This window comes from Psittacula echo (genome assembly GCF_963264785.1).
Source record: "Psittacula echo genome assembly, chromosome: 18".
Classification (NCBI taxonomy): Eukaryota; Metazoa; Chordata; class Aves; order Psittaciformes; family Psittacidae; genus Psittacula; species Psittacula echo.
The window spans coordinates 1,319,164-1,336,587 of NC_137754.1; the positions used below are offsets into that span (position 1 = coordinate 1,319,164).

The window sequence follows — 17,424 nt, forward strand, 5'->3', positions numbered from 1 at the left end:
TTCTGCAGCTGGCTCTGCATGGACAGGAATGAAGTCAGCTGTCACTTCACTGGTGGGCTCAACTGCTGGACTCTGAAAATTGAAGGTCGCCGCATCTAAGTTATCTTCTGTAGTGGAAAATACTTTGCTGGACACCGGGATGCTCTCAGGTCTTGGCTGGGCTTCTCCGGGAAGGCTTAGGCCAAATACTTCACTGACATGATGCTCATTCCCAGAGGCACCTAGCAAACAGAAAACAAGCCCTTTGCCTATTCAGTTGAACATGAACTTTTAGCAGCTTGCAGCAGCACTTTGCAACAGGCTGAGTGGGAGGGAAGCAGAAAGTTGAGTGGCTGCTGGCTCTGTTCAGAACCATACAGGAGGGAGGATGGGCAGCTCCATATAGCTGGCTGTTATAAGTCTGATCCTCTGCTGTTTATATTCAGTGTCATATGAAGGATGACATTTAATACTTTTGCCATCCTTAAAAAGCATTAACTAGCCAGAGAAGAGCCCTTTATCTTAATTGTATGAAGATATCAATGACAACTGAAAACACAATGAGAATGAAACCCCTCAGCTTGCCTGAGGACAGGTGAAGCAAGATTAATGTATACATGAATGAGCTCAATCACTCCTTTACCACTCTCTTCCTCCCCCAGAATCCCAGTCCTGATGCATACTGGGTGACCATCAGGAAAAAGCCGGTTTGTTTTGTGGAAGTGGCATACAGCAGAGAGAACATAGCAACTTCTCTACCTTTAGCTTCTCAAATCAAAAGCAGAGACCTTGTAATTTAAAGAGGCAGATCTGTGGTTTAAAAGGGTATTGTTCTACCCATAGATGTTACTTATTTTCCTCTCTTCACATTCAGAAGGTTGCCATTCCCAAGTATGCTTTCCAAACCAAGGACTAAAATATGAATCTACTTTCCTCTCTAAAAACTTTAAGCATTTTCCTTTAGGCATCTGCCAGAAAACACATGTATCTAGAAGCTAAAAAGCAATTTTGTATTTAAGCTGTTCCCAAAGAAAAGGCAGAATGACATGTTACTGCATGGTGAAGAGGGGCACCCACACTTAATGTGATAAACAGCAGTGCCTGGAAAAGTATATTCTGAGCAAGGCTTCAGTAGACATGAGTTTGATCCTACTCTGTGAAAAGTGACCCCCTTCTTCCTTCCCCTTTCTTCTCCCACCTGAAAGACACAATATATACTCTGGGCAATGGACTGTCTCTCAGCTCAGATACATAGCACAGCTCTGTCCTGATCTGGAGCTGCTAATACTCCCACAACACAAACCACTTACACCAAACCTTGAGCCTCATAGCACAGCTGTACAGAGGGAAGCTGTTCCTTTAGCTTCTTGTTATTACACACCTGAGACTGAGAGCACAATACTTAGCATAGTTTTTCTACCCACTAATAACAGAGGAAAAGAAGGCAGGAAGACAGCAAATGAGATTAGAACAAAACACATCACTCACCAGCTAAGTCAAATAGCCCAGCTGCAATGAGAATAAAGGTGGGGAATTTTTCCTGCATCTTCTGAACCAGCTCTGGAGTCATCCCAATTACTATGTTCAGATAGGAAGCAGCTTGCTGAGGAGTCACTGCTGCTTCTTAGCCGTGGGCATTTGCTGTGTTTGTTTTGGGAGGGCAGTGTTGGGTTACTTTATAAGAGCTTAGGGCAGACAGCAACCAATAATCTGCTAAAAAAAAGAAGCCTGCACCAATTGGAGTCAATTTTTCACTGAACAAGGCAGTGCATTCACGTGCATGGCAAAGATAGCAAACGTGATTGAAAATACGAGAGGTTGCCTATGTCCGGCAACTCTTTACCTCTGCAGAAACAGTTAAATTGCTACTTTGAGTACTGTGTGCAGTTCTTCTAGGGATGACAGCAACTGGTACGTGAAAGGTTCCACTAAGCAAAACCCAGCTTGTCAGTCAAACCCAGGAATTACCTTTAGCTTTTAGGCTTTTAAGGATGATTTTGACTCACCTGTGATTTTCCGGTGACACATTACACCTGCTGTTCCCCTCTGACATCCTCCCTCTGCAAATGCAAGATTCCGTAACTTTCTTTTCCTTAAGACAATGCCTATTTGGACTTGAATCCTACACCCAGTAGTTGTTACCTATTTACCCGGGCAGGCTGTAACTTAACAGTAGGAGCTTAAAAAATGAAAGTGAGATTATCAATTATGTGCTTTTCTCTGTGAGGGGAATGAAAACCAGGTGCAAGAGAATTTCCTTCTGAAGTGGGAAGATGATTCAGCTGTTGTTTTGAAAAGGAGATGCTATGTAGCTTGTCAGACACTGCTCTGAAGGACAAGATTATATACAGGGTAGACACCCCCAGGAGTCAAGGAGGCAAACTGGAAACCTGTCTTAAAGTCAAACATAACTGGCCTGTTTCCTGCCATGTAAAGGTAATACATTCTTTGTTCCCCGTGTTCAAAACCAAGGCCAAAATCCCTGTCTAACCTAAGTTCTCCAAGTTTTTATTATAGCTTTGTGTCTATGTGCATCTATTGATTTGTGAAGAGACTATTCATTGCATTTGACAGACTTCCTCCAGCAGTACTTTAGCTGTCGAGGAGATCAGAGATGAACACAAGGAGCCATGAGAAAGTACTTAAGATGGAGGAAACTCCACACAGAAGGACAGGACAAAGGGATACTGTTAAATTAACACAGATAGCAAGTGTAACACTACTAAAATAAGCAGCCCATAATTCATACACAAACCTCATTGTCGTAAGTTATCGCTAAGATAGAGCACTTAGCAATATTAAGACCAACTTATTTAAGCAGTTAAGTGTGAGGTTTAAGGTCTAAGCCAAGTGTGAGGTGATACTGCATGTGTGATACTACATCATAATCAAGTCACCATAACACCATATGGGGGAAAGAAAGGATTCTTCAAAGTCACAGCTCACAATTTATGTCTCTTTTCTTCTAATACACTGGGTACTGGACCCAAACTGTAAAGGAAACTAGACAAGGCCTTGGTCAGTGATTAACCAGCAAGGAACTCACCTGTAAGAACAGGCAACATTATTTAGTAAATCAAAGATAAGCTTGTTGCAAGCTGTTATTATAGTTGTTGGCCTAGATAATAAATTAACTTCTTTTCGCCTGACACATTGATACTGTTCGACTGGCTTCTGTGGAGGATCACTTTAAAAAGGGACTGAAAAGTTGATGTGCTTTGAGTTAGCTTTATTAAAGAGAAAACTACAATACTCAACAGCAAGTGATATTAACAGCACATTTTGAAGCTCTCTTGAAAACTTCAGATGCTATGCACATATTTCATAGAGGAGCTCAGGATGGCCAAACCGTTGAGTTTCCGCAGTTGAAAAATATGCCTGAAAAGACAACAGAAAGGTTGCTGGGGGAATATAAGATGACCAACAATAAAAGTTTTCAGCTTCCAGTCCTCTGCTATACAACCCATGCCCAAATTGTCAGGGATGTTCAATGCTACCTTTGATAAATCACTCCTAAAGTAGCATGAGGAAGTTTCTAGATCACAGTTCCCTACAAAAAGGAAAATGAAAGTCCTAAATAATACTTGACAATTGTCTGAATTTATGGCATTGCAAATAAACCCCCCCCCCCAAAAAAAAACCAACCTAAGAAAATAAGGTGTTCCCCTTTTGTAGCTCTGGAGTGTTTTACGACTCTCAGAGCAGATAATTTCTCTGCTGCTCATTTATGATCTCCAGCAGAAGCAAGATTTGAAACTTTTGGAAACTAAGCATTACCCCTTGCTTTCTGCAGTGGTTCAGAATGCATATTAACAAGCTGAGCTCAGCTCCTGTGTCTGGAATGCAGTTCAAGATCCATCTGACAGTTTGCAGCTAGCTAGAGGTTGGCGTACTCTTGGCTGGCAGCAGCAGACATTCTTTGCTGACATTTATACTTCTGTTTTGCTCTTGTTATTGCTCTGACCTCTACAAAGGTACAACATTACTCCTCCTCTTTCCATTCTTCCAGCACAGGTAACACCAGAAAGCAATTCTCCTTGAAACACATTAAGGAGGAACAGGAACAGAACTGTGGGGATAGTACCACAAGCAGCAGCTCTAGTTGGAGGATAATAAGATTTCATGGAGTATTTATGTAAACTAATGATCTGTACCTGCTTGCTCTACAAATGGAATCAACTTACACAGGTCAAGAATTATCATCTGCTGACAAACAGATGGCGTAGAAGAAGAACATTCTTTTTTACAGTACCTTGGCTCAGCGACACAAAGCTTCCCCAGAGCAATCGCTGCGTTCTCCTGCACTGAAGTTCTTCTAGCATCGCCACCAGCATGTTTCAACAAGATCATCACAACACTGGAATTCAGTAAGGATGTCGCTGCTCCAGGAACTACAAGGCACTGGCCAAGGCAGAGTGCAGCATTTCCTACAATCATTTCATTCTCTGAGTCCAAGAGCTTCAGCAGCACACTGAACCCTGGGAGAAAGAGAGATTAATGGTACAGAATGCATACAGATTTGTTCAAGTACCATTGATACTTTCTCCTGTCTTTATCTAAACTCCTAGGGAGCGAGCACTGTTCTGTGTTGGGTGTTTTCCTGGAAAACCTGGAGGAGGAAGAACTTTCATAAGCAGCTCAGCTTATCTACTTCTGCAACCTACACTAACATACAGCAGCAGAATAGTTTGTCTGTACTGCACAGAACTGCATAGCTCTTGCTGGCATCTGTAAGCAGAAGCAACGTCTCAGGCCACAGAACCTAGCAACATTTAGGCAGACCACTTTCTAAATAAATTACAGCCATGGCTTCCACATGCATGAAGTCTCCTTGGGGGTTACATAAGTTTGCTTTGGTTTTCTTTCATGGTCCCATCTGTTCTTCCAGATCACATCCCACCTTTTTCTGCAACATCATCTGCTGAAAAGCCACTGCTGCTCCAGACAGCAACAGTGGCTGGTGAATAAGCTGAATTAAGCGGCCCATCTAGAATGCAATCTTGTCATGGGACTATAGCTCAATCCCACCAAGCTCCTAGCAACAGGGCAAAGTCTGGGTTGGCAAACAGAGGTGAAAAGAATATGAAATTGTGACTTCTCACAAGATTAATATCCAGAGTTTTGGCAGAAAGAATTAGAGTGAAGTGTTATTGCTAATTTGTGGAAATGAAAGCTTCATTTACAGATGACAGTGAAACTAATATGGGGTGTACAATAGGAAGATGATGCTCTGAGAGGCTTTTAATGAGTGGAAATCCTTAGGGTTCAAGTTGAACTACATGAGCTGACAGTTTCTTGACAGGTTCAACCATTTAGATAAAACTTAAGTATTCTCTGTTGTAGTCACATTAGCATTAATTGAACCTGCATTGTAAAGCAATCCAAGTAGTGTTATACCGCATGACTAGAGTGAATATACTCAAAAATACCGTAAGACACCTGGCCTGATATCGTCACTCTGTCTCCATATCCATTTCCTTTTAATACCAGGCTAAATATCCACATGCAAATTGAAGGAAACTATAAACAGCCTCAACCTCTGCAAATCACAAGTCTAAATGATGTTTTCTACTTTAGCCACTAGCTTTGGGAAATACAACCCAATTCAGTTACATTTTACAAGCACTTTCTTTCAAAATCTATATACTTCTGGCCCTGACAAAGCATACCAAGCCATTTCACTCAAGTAAAGCACAGTTTCTCTAACTCAGGCTCATTATCTGAGGCACCTATTTCCATCCACACACAGAGCTAAGGATCATTAAGCACTGTTTCAGGAGGTCAGATACCATGGCTAAAGTCTTGCCAGATTAAACGCCAGTATTCAGTTCCATTCTAGAAGAGAAGAAAGTAATTGGCCAATACTGAGATTACATCTCTGCATCCAGCTTCTGCTTAGTCACTTACCTTTATCTGACTTCACAAGATCTTCTTGAGCTTGCCTATTACTTCTGGTACAGATGGAAAGGGTCTTTATACCATAGTTGCATGTAGTCTGTCCTCCAGCCTAGATTTGTTTAAAGCATACGTTAACAGACATACAGTTCATATCCCAACTTGCTCAAGGTTACAGAATAGCTTAGGTACCATGAAGATAGGTGTTCCTTCTGCCTAAGCCCAAATACCAAATTAAGACCTTTGCAGAGTATGTATCTCAAGATGAACACAGGCTGAAAAGGACACAAGAACCATCCTTTTCCTGCTCCCAAGCCTGGTTCAGTGCTCACAGAAAATCAGTGGAAAGGGCTCCATGGCTTTTCACTGGTCCAAATCAGATCACACCAATTGTAAGCTTCAGTCCTCCAGCTGGGTCCTGCAGTAATGGATTCTTGAATTTACAGGTGTCTGGAAGCAGAGCTGTGCACAGGCATCTCGCTCATATGGAAACAACTGGAAAATCTGGGCTACAGACCAGACTACAGAAACCAGTCTAGTCTCCAAAACTGGCTATCTAGCTTAAAACTAAACTTGTGAGCACTGTTACAACGGACAACACAGATGCAGACAAACGAAGCCAGAGTGTCTGCACAGGTCTTTCTCATAGGGAAAACAAGCTAAACACAAGGGCAACTATGGCTTTCTTAAGGGTTAATACAAGCAGAAATAAAGTGAATTTTGTTAAATTCATTTACTTTCAAGAATTTGATGATTTTCTTCACCACCCCTCCTTTCACTACTTCTTCTACCGCCGAGGAGGATGCTGGCAGGATGCGACTTAGCACTCCAATGGCTCTCTTAATTAGAAAACAATGTGAGAGAAGTTAAAAACCCACAAAGTTTATTTGTCCAGACAACTTGCAGCAGTTTTCAAATTATCTTGGTTTTGCAGAATAAACCCAAAGAAATTAAAGTCATAAAAGAGAAATTTACAGCAGTATAACAAAGAACATCTTCAGGACATGACTTTTTTCTTGTTTACTGGAAACTGCACTCAGCCCAGCTTTTAAAGACTCAGTGTAGAGAGAGATGAGACCAAATTGACATCAGGGCAACTCCCTGTGAGTTTATTTGCTTCAAAAAATCCTAGCAGAAACCAGCCCAGCACTGCTGGTACTGAGTCAAGTAAAGCAGATCAGAACAATCCATGTGAATTCAGAGAGGTGAACGGCCTCTGAGTTCCCATCTGCTCCTACCTATTTGCCTTGAATAACTGCTGTCTGTGGGAGTGACACACCATTAACAGGAGTACAATCTCCTAAGTATGATTCACATACAGGAACTGTGAAATTAAACAGCTGCTGAACACCTAAATTGTTCTTGCTCCTTTGCTTCTAGATTTATTATTTTTTTCTTAAGAGGTTTTATATTGAAAACCATCCTAAGGATGAAATTATTTGTAACAGCTTCTATCATGTAGATTTCAAGAGAACAATGAGAACCTCTTGCATCAAACCATACAAAAACCTGAAAAATATAAGCAGTGTATGACTTCTTTACTAATAATAATTATTGGTTTAGGCTTCAAAGCAGGGCAGGAGTTTGCACAGAAGTGTTCAGGTCAGGTCAGCTAATACAATCTTTTGTTAGTCCATAGATATCCCACTTACTGTGACAATCCTTCCATCTTTATCCCTGAGGAGAGACATGCACCTGCTGCTTACGTCCACAGCAAAGTACTGAAACAACAATGTGAAAACTTCAGCTTTAGCTGATTGCTGGGAAGTGATAGAGCAGAAATGGCTTAATAGACAAAGTATTCTACAACAAAGAATCCAGCAGAGATCAGGGCACACATGGCAATAAGTTACTAACACTTCAGCACCCACATGTAACAGAAGAATCTCTTCCTTCTTGATGGAATCCTTAGTTTTAAATAATTTTGGAATGTGCCAATCATTTACATATATTGTATAATTGGAGACTGATGCAGAACAAAACATTTATACTACTATGGAAAGGTATGTGCTTGACACTGTATTTTTCTCATAACTGGGAGGGGGAAAGAGAAGGAATTTTGTACATCTTTTCACTTATTAGCTTACTTGTCCATTACCCTTAATGATGACCTTAAACACCAATAAAAATGAAGAATTAACTGAACATCAGCAAAATCCAAGGTTGGCAGCCTAAAGAATATTCACAGATCTTGTATACCTGGATAATCACATTTGATTCAAGCAGTAAGTTCATCATGAGGCCCAGAACTGCAAACAAACACTCCTGGTATTTGGATGTGCTGACATTAAAGCATTCATCCTGGGTACAAAGGAGAGAAGAGCACAGTCAATTCACAGGACCAAAATATGCACTTCCTCAGTTTTCTGTGTGCTTACTTACATGGTGCATCAGGTGAAGAATGAGGGAGCACTCAGAAGGAAGAACAAGTCCTGTGAGCACCAGAGCTAATAACAGCTTTTTGATACAGATTCATTCTTGTGTTTGTTTCCCTTTGGTATTTAAAACTGCACACCCCAAACTTGTGATATTTAAGCAGGTAACAAGGTCCTTTCTCACCTTCTGAACTCTTCAGTTTCAGAGGACTGAGTTCATGCTGCGTCCTTACCCTGAAAGGGGCCACTCACCATAAGGGATCACTCACTCTCTCCCCCCCACCCCCGGGTGCCATCTACTGACACAACTTCTGAGACCTTAATCCAACTACTAGATTCGAAAGATCTCAGTCAAGGGTCCAGAGCTATTAGGAAAGGAAGACAAACATGATCACAGAAGCACCATTTCCACAAGAGATAGGGCTGATAACACTGTTCTAGGAAGCCATCAAGTTTCTTTACCACAAGCTTTAAGCACGCTTGCCAGCACTCTTTACACTTGGCCATCTGCATTCGAATGACTACATCTGCACACAGATTCCCCATGATGCCAATGCAACGGGCAAGGGCTGCCTGGTTCACCAGCTCGGCAGAGGTCTGAAAAGAGAAGAGTGGAATACCAAGTTAAGAACAAATGACAAGGAAACAACAAATACATGCTCCTATCACTCTGGCAATGGAAAATGGGATTCCAGAATCTCTCTTACCTATGTTAAGTCCCAACAGTCCAAAGTTTGGAAATCACGCTCATTTTCCCAGTTAATCTCCTGATGTAGTTTTAAGAGTCTTGGGAAAAAGTGCCTAGATTCTCTGGTCCCTAACCTCAGACTGTGAATATTGCCTACTACCACTTAGCTCACAGAACAGCCTCTGCTGCAGCTGTAATTTCAGTAAGGTGATTTCAAAAGGCAAGAGCAATAAGCAATGTAAAAATACTATAATTATTGCACTGTACTGGTGCACATTCGGAGAAGTGGAAGTGGTTTACTTTCCAGCTCTATTTGCTGTTCTGCAACAGAACAAATCTTCCCTATTGCCTTTCCTCTCCTTGAGGACAGGTTTCTGTACCAACAGTATTATAAGTTTGCAGTTTAAATAACCAATCAGGAAAGGGATCTGAACCACTAAACATCTCTACCTTGTGACCTAATGTTTCTCTTCACCCTGATCTCTCAGATTAGAAACAGAAAAAGTCACTATCCAAAATACAACCAGTTGGTGGCAGTGGACTGAAGTCACATTAAGAGCCTAACACAAAGCCTGACAGATGACTGCTGGGAATCTGCAATCGACTCTAGAGATTTTACTGAATATAAAACTAGTAACACCTAGAACCCAAGCACCGAGTACTGGAGATTGAGAACATTTTCCCAAGTAAAGTATATGATAAAACTGGATTTGTTATGCCTACAGAACTAGAGACACAGTAACTACCGCAGTTCTGCCACTGAGGGGTTCTGTCTAGGAGCAACTGGCTGTAAAACTGCAAGACTGGTTGTAAGCCATATTACACCAAAGTAAACCAGAAATATGGACACTGAGATCTTTCATACCAGCAACTGGGTGAATAAAGGTAAAACATCTGTGGAAAGCATGACACGACACTGGGTTTTGAACCTGTTGGGGGATAAAGAAAGCTGTATTTGGACACTTAATGCTTTAGGCAAAAATCACAGAAGAAGGCAACACAACAGCAACATAAAACCAAGGTAAACATCAGTCAGCAATGTACCCTCACAGCAAAGGCAGCCAACAGCCTCTATCACTAGTTCACTTAGTACATTTTGAAGTACAACATTTTACAAATTAATGAAGAAATACATGTTACCTTTCCTCTTGAGTTAAATCAGATAATATGTTCATGGCACTGCTAGCCCTGGCATCAGTGCTGTTGACAAACATCATCAAAACCTGCAGCCATCTGTAATTCAAACAGCCAAAAAAATCATGTTAGCTTCAGGTCAGTTATTAAAGACCCAAATTATAGTTTAGGTGCACCAACACAATTTATGATTTATGACCAATCTAGATATACTGTGCTCTCCACACATACTCAGTTACCTAACAGCCACTAGAACAGTATTTCAGCACTAGATTCTCTCACAGTATTTCCATATGCTCCTCTACTGAGCTGAAATTCCCTGCCACTCTTCTCTAACTTCATAAGCACAGTAAGAGAACCTATAGTCTCATCTCTTTTTGCTGACAAGCCCAACTGACAAGCAGCTCAGTATCTGCAACTTTACATTCTGAGCACCCTAACACTTTTAAAGCAATCAGGCCCAGGATCTCTTTCAGAAGTTCACAGGAGATTTATCTGGCTCCTGATATTTCAAGCCACAGTAACATTATCTGTCTTTTATTAAGCATCCTCTCAGATATGGCTGTTTCTTGAACTTCTCCTCCCAAGGAAAAATGTCTCTGGATGACTCTTGTATTAATATAATGAAGCGTGTACAACTGTTGGAGAATCTTTTCTGTTCATCCATTACTTTGACACATGTAGTCCCAGCCAATAAATTAAGACTTCACCTCTGCTTAACTCTAAAAGGAAATACCAGGATAGTAAGATGAAGGTCACAGACTGTTCTTTCTCCACTCTGAGTCATGGCAACACTAAATAATCATACCAAATGAGGAGACTCACAGCTTGAAACCATGAACTATTAAGAGACAACAGTGTAAGCTTCTGACTGCGGGTTAGACAAACACACAGTGGTTTAAAAGGCTATGCTTCAGAATTGTACAAACATCCTCTAGAATAAGCCCTTTCTACCTAGTTTTGCAGACATCTTCAGATACAAAGTTTACTAAAGTTTTCCCCAAACCCCTAACTTTTACTTTTGCTTAGCTAGGCCTACCCCTCAAGGACAGAAATCTTAATGTCATTATGTTCATTCAGGTGAACATAATGTCCCATATTGCTAGGGGAATGAGTTCCCAACATCTGTGAACCCAGGCATTAAGGAGATTTGTCTGAGGTATAGCAGTGTTTATTACTTGGTTAGATCCAGGTGCCTGACCAGCAGTCTCCTCCCATTCTCATTCTCTGAGTAGAGATAAATTAGCGCCAATGTCTCCTTTTGGATCTCCCATACCTCAGAGGAAAGCAGTTTTGGCAGCTGTGCACTCACATCAGGGTGAGTCAATAGAAGACGCTGATTTTCTTCTGAGTAAAACCAACAACAACAAAAAAGAAGATCCAAGAGCAATATCATACACAATGGCATCGCCATTACTCTTATTTTTTTTCCTAGATGCTGATTTAAGAGGTTTAATGTCTTTATTTCATCCACTAATGTGGGGCTTCCCCTTACCTTGCAACATTAATATTCGCTTGAGAATCAGCTGGATGCCATGATTTACAAGTCAATACATGCACTGGCATCAAGCATTCTGTGTTTTCCTTGTGCTGCAATTTGCACCACTTTACCACCCACCACCACCCCAGCCCATTTCTCATCTATGTATATACTCCCTAGAAACAAGGGCTACCTCTCCAGTGACTCCTGACTGTGAATGCCAACAGAATTTGCCTCCTCGAAAGGCAATTCTATAAAACTCTGCTTTTTGCTGGTGTAACTGTTTAAAACTAAAATTATACAAGTAATACTATCTTAAAAGCAGTAATAATCACAGGGAACTTATTTTCCACTCCGTCAGTAGTTTTAATATGCTTATAGAAATAGACTGAAAATTTCACCTCATAATGAACATATATGCCAAAATTGTGGTGGCTGCTAGCAGTGTATGCCAGTACTTGCTATTGACCTGTAAAACTTAGTTTACAATAAGGTCTAGACCCAAGTGCTCTGGGAAAGCGATGTTCATGCCAAACATCAATTTTAGACACAGTAAGCGCCATAGTAACAGTACATTAACAATGATTAATGTTGATTACAGATTTTTACCGTTCCCAGCACAGACAGCTTGCCAAAGGAGCAGAAGAGAAACAGACAAATCCACTTCAGCAGCGTTTTTGCTCTCTGCACAGAAGCCCCTAAATTAGAAATGGTGGAAAGAAACAAGAGCAAAGGACAGATCAAACAATTAGGTCTTTGGCAAAGCCTCACAGAGATGAGGATCTGCCACACAAACACTTAAGCTCATAAGCTCTAAACCCAGCTCCTTGCTTAACTGGTTTTAGAAGTACAGCTTTCCAGAGGACTTCCCTTGATAGCAGATTTATTATCTACTAGGTCTACTCTACCCTCAACACACACAGACCTTATATGAGCATTACACAGCATCATAAAGGTGTGAAATTCAGTTCTGCACCCAAAATATTGATGGGCTCTCAAGAAGCCTCTGTGCTGCAGTCCCAGTGAGAACCTTAAAGAATAGCTGTCCTGCTCTGTTCAACTGATTGTGCTGTTCTGAACCTTAGTCATGCAAAATCTTCCAATCGCATCTTCTTGTTGCCATTATCTACCTGAACCTGACTCAAATATACATTCAGCACCTTTAGCAACTAAGTGCTTTCAGATTTCTTCTCTATTAAGCTGTTTTTTTAAATCAAAACTGTCCTCACTGTGAGATAGGATAACTGTACAGAAATAGGAGACAGAAGCAGAAGCTCAATTCCGTTCACTGCATCTAAGACAGCACTGTTTGTATTAAAAGTCAGATATAAGTCAGTCCAGTCAGACATTAAAATTTGCTATTACATTATCTTCTGGTCATTTCATCTGCATTTCAAGAGGTGATTGTATTTCTTGAAAACAGTGTTTTCATTTCCTCAGGCTGTAACACCCTACTGTTTTCCCCTGGAGAGCTCTTACCGTCTTACAATCGCGTTGTCTCCGAGGATACTGAATCCATTGTTCGTTCTAAATAAAGTTTGCTCAGTACCTGAAAAAGAGATAAACAACTCAGCTCTGTGATCCATCTGGCTGATAGATCTTTGTGAAGGCAGACTCCTGCTTTTCTCTAACACAGTGTTAAAAGAAAAGGTCACTGGATCAGCAGCTCTGGGGGAAGAATGTCACCAAAAGAGGGGAAAAACTCCAAGAATGCTACTTGAAGTAGAAGCAGCTTTGAAGCTGAAAAGTGCTCTAATTCATGCCTGGTGCTGTAAAGGACAAGTGACTTCAAGTTAAAGGCTTTTTAGGAAGAGTGAAACACGAGCTGGCTTTGCAAATCAGTATGCTTTAGCAGAGAATTACAAATATTTCTAAATAAATGAAACAGCTCTTAAGAGACCCAAATCCATAGAAGTCTTAACAGCTCAGCTACAACACTGGTCTGCTTCTGTAAAATAGATGTAAATATCTACTACCCATACATTTTGAAACATCAAACATTGCTGATTTTATATCTTTAATATAGGAATAATTTTTCCTGTTCCTTTAAAAACTAATCCACTTCTATTCATCCGCTTGGATTACAGCTCCCATCAGCAACAACCTTTACATCAAATACTTACAATCTTTCACAGTTCCTGCTAAAAGTCTGATCCCTCCTGCATAGTAGAGGATATCCTGGTCAGGTCTATGCAGTTTCTGCAGCAGTTCTTTTATGGACAGAGCAGCAAGCTTTCCAGACTGAACATCCTTCATTGCTCTTTCTTCATCTCTCATTCTTTTTTCCTCCAAGTTTACTTCATTCATACAATCTCAGGAATCAAAAGACAACAAAGCATGGCAGTTAAATGTTTCTATATGGTCAGCTTTCAGAGAGAGAATGAAGCTGCTTCCTTGACGGAGAGAGAGCTACCTTCTACATACATATGCACAGCATGACCCAGTGCTCTGATCAGTGAAACAGAGCTTCAAGAAGAAACAATCAGAAACAAAAGCTGAGTGAAGAGACTCCATCAAAGGTTCTGAGAAGCAGAACAGTGGTTTTGATTAGGTTCCATCTTGATCAGAAAACAAGGGATGACAGGGTAAATATTTCTATTTCTTACCTTTAAACAGGCTTTCCTTTTGGGGATCGATTTGTAAGATCTTCTCATAACACTGCCTGGCCTTAACAGAGAAAAGAAATGGGCCACTGTTCTTAAGTGTGGAAAATAAATCTTATGGAGACACACAAGTAAAAACTTTCATAATTAAAAGTGTAAGTTGACTATTATCAGAATTATTAGTCTTTGGAAAGCACAGAAAGTTTCTCTCAAGCCTGAAGGCTCAATATACTTTCATTTGACCAGTTCTTAAGATCACAAATTTCTCCCTCTCACCCACATCACTACATCAAAAGCAGAACAAAACATGTTCTGAAGGCCATAAGATTTGGTCGACTTACCTCACTGTAGTGTTTAAGTGACAGATGAGCCTTCCCCATTAGAAAATAGGCTTTAATACATTTTTCATTGCACTGTGTTAAAAAAGGAATTATCAATTATGTGCTTAAAAATTTTAACCTTTTAATATTTTCACAGCCTTCTGATTAATAGGTATAGCTGCCCAAAACAACTGTAAGTACAGAATACGGTATTCATCTACCAGAGGCATCTGAAGATTATATGCTAAAATATTACCTCCAGGTACCAACTTTCCTTCTCGATGCAAGGAACATTGGCTTTGGTTTGGTTAAAGGGGGAAAGTTGCTGGTGCTAGTATCCTTCCCAGAAACCTGCCCTTCAAGCAATACAAGCGGACCCCCATGCAGTTAGGTAATGCTAAGCCCTGCATCAAGAAGTATCTAATTGCAGAACTTCTTTAACAACAGAATTTCCATGTGTTTTGATTACTTTCACCATGAATTAAAAGTTAGGTCATCTTTTCCAGTTCAAATCCCTGTGAAAAATACTGATTTCTTGAAGTGATGCTGCCAATATTGTTAATAATCTGTTAACTGTGTTATAGTCATGAGCATCGCTGATGTAACACAACTGAATTCACATTCAGCTCTTCGGCATTTTATACGGTAACTTCACTTTTCCCACCAGATCTGATCTTTGTGAGCTTTGAGTCCCTTTGCCTATTTAGAAGGGTGCCAATGAGTGTAGTTAATAGCTTATTATCACTTATTAAATACTCTTAAGGGCTAGAAAAGCTTCTGCATACAGGCAGCAGTGAAATATGCTGCTCAAGTTAATTTAGGATGCAGGAATTTGTGCAACACCACCACACTCTTTCACTTCTATTAGCAAGTTGTCTGTTGCTGTATCATCAGTTACACACAAGCCCACGTTCCAGGAGCATTTGACATAATCATAAAAGACAGAATCCTGAAGTTACCTTTAATGCCCATTCACAGTCACCAATGGCTTTTTCATACTCATGCACCTTTAGGTAGGCCTGAAATAAAACCAAGGGAGCCCAGGCAGAATAATGACAGTATTTCAACCAACTTCCACTAACTATTGTACAAACCCACCTAATTTAGACTGCTGGTTTGTCTGGCCACTGATTTAGCAGGAAAAACCCCTGCTGTTTCTTCACTTGTCCTCTACCTACTTGGAGTTTCTACTGCAGAATAAATTTAATAAACCAAACTACAAAAGCAGTACAGTGGTAGCTCATTCCCACATGCTGACCTGTGCTCTGTTTGTGTAAAGCTCCTGCTTATTTCTTAGTTTTTCCAGACCTTCAGTGTATCTCTGAATGGCTCTGACGTAGTCTCCTTTCCTGAAGGCATCGTTTCCTTTCTCTTTCAGAGCTGCAAACCAACAGACATGCATTCAAAATACCATTTGGGTGTTATTTCCCCAACAGGTGATTGAGGAAACAGAAGCCATATTCTCCTGTTGGAATAATCATAAAAATTCCAGTCCAGCTTCACTGTAGCTGTCTTCATCACCCACCATTTGCAAGGGACCTCTGAGCTATTCAGTGCACATGATCTCCAATCCTCTTTCAGAGAGAAAACTGAGCATTTGTCTTTGCCCCATCCCAAACTCATATCATAAAGAGGACAGCAGAGGTTGCAACAACTCTGTCAAGTATAGAACCTTGTTATATCCAGATAATCAGTTCTGTTGAGAAGGTTGGTCTCATATAACCAAAGCACTATCTCAGCCTGCATGAGAATGACAGTAAGAGGGTAGCTGGACAGCCTCTTAAACCAGCCCAGTTCTTGCTACGTAGTCTCTGGAGGCATTACCTAGAAAAACCTTTTGCAATTACCATTTGCTAAGTGTTCATTTCTCTTCCTTTGTTTAGCACGTTCTTTTGCATCCTTTTCCAGCATTGCCAGAAAGCCATCTTCGAACAGGGAGAGTTGGTGATGTTTCAGTTACAGTTGTTGTCAGGTAGGTTGTTTGGTTTTAATTAAAAAAGGAAAAAAAAAGAATCATTAAAATCCATCTGAAGATAAGGGGAAAAGGTCATTTCTAAGGTATTTCTGAGTTATTTTGATACAAAGAAAACAGTAAGGGGACATTTCAACAATTGAAGTGGAACACAAATGACAAGCTATTACATATAAACACCATGCTACTACTGAGGATTTGTATACTTGCCTTGAAGTATCTAACCCCTAGAGACAGACTTGTTTCCTTTTAAATTCAGAATACTAACCTTTTAGATGAGATACCAGAATACAATAATTACACTAACAAGCCTTCTACCTATGAACAAGCACAGCCATATTTATAAGATCCTTGAATGCCTTCCCAAATCTGCCTGAATGTTGATTAAAATCACTAGAAAAGGTTAGCTCTGACTTTGCCAGGAGTGGAATTCAGTCTCGCATAGTAACAGCAATCTTAGCTCCACCTCTGCTAAAACAGATTGAAGAGATGCTAAGTACCAGAGGGAGCACTGTCCTACCTGCATTCACTGCCTCTGCATTTGCCACGTCCTAAAAAGAGAGAAACACAGCACATGCATGTACACAGACATTTTAGTACAACCCACAGCAGCAAAGGAACACTCGGTTAAGTTGTTCAAAGCTACAGGATGTCTGAAATATCCAGAGTGATGCATACGGGGAATACGGAATTGACATTTGAATAAAAGATAAGGATTCAATAGTTTTTTATATTATTGGAAAGCTTCCTGTACCTTTCACGAGGCAAATCACTGAAGTACAAGCCCTACTGCAGGAATCAAAGCCTAGTGAAATTAATGAAGGGACTCTTGTGTCTTCAACTGGTTTTGCTCAAGTCCCTGAAGCACAGGTAAAGCTACAAGTTGTGGCACCTCCGTGCTTGCATTCAACTTGGATAAACCCCACAGAAGTCTTTGGTGTTCTTACCAGGCTTCAAACAAAGACAATACAACATCAA

At 40.5% G+C, this 17,424-nt stretch overlaps 1 protein-coding gene across 1 annotated transcript in view; it reads right to left on the minus strand.

The window, feature by feature from the left end:
- Positions 1–3,281: 3,281 nt before the first annotated feature.
- The window catches only part of TTC12 (tetratricopeptide repeat domain 12), a gene marked incomplete at both ends in the record, with an annotated part of 14,772 nt that continues 629 nt past the window's right edge, over positions 3,282–17,424 (minus strand). The window contains 19 exons of the mRNA XM_080631634.1: positions 3,282–3,357; positions 4,232–4,457; positions 5,887–5,986; positions 6,612–6,713; positions 7,527–7,595; positions 8,074–8,175; positions 8,712–8,846; positions 9,803–9,866; positions 10,078–10,170; positions 11,250–11,418; positions 12,161–12,249; positions 13,031–13,100; positions 13,675–13,863; positions 14,158–14,218; positions 14,496–14,567; positions 15,434–15,493; positions 15,733–15,854; positions 16,322–16,399; positions 16,967–16,997. Coding sequence (XP_080487760.1) covers positions 3,282–3,357; positions 4,232–4,457; positions 5,887–5,986; positions 6,612–6,713; positions 7,527–7,595; positions 8,074–8,175; positions 8,712–8,846; positions 9,803–9,866; positions 10,078–10,170; positions 11,250–11,418; positions 12,161–12,249; positions 13,031–13,100; positions 13,675–13,863; positions 14,158–14,218; positions 14,496–14,567; positions 15,434–15,493; positions 15,733–15,854; positions 16,322–16,399; positions 16,967–16,997 — 1,908 coding nt within the window. The remainder of the gene's footprint in view (positions 3,358–4,231; positions 4,458–5,886; positions 5,987–6,611; positions 6,714–7,526; positions 7,596–8,073; positions 8,176–8,711; positions 8,847–9,802; positions 9,867–10,077; positions 10,171–11,249; positions 11,419–12,160; positions 12,250–13,030; positions 13,101–13,674; positions 13,864–14,157; positions 14,219–14,495; positions 14,568–15,433; positions 15,494–15,732; positions 15,855–16,321; positions 16,400–16,966; positions 16,998–17,424) is intronic.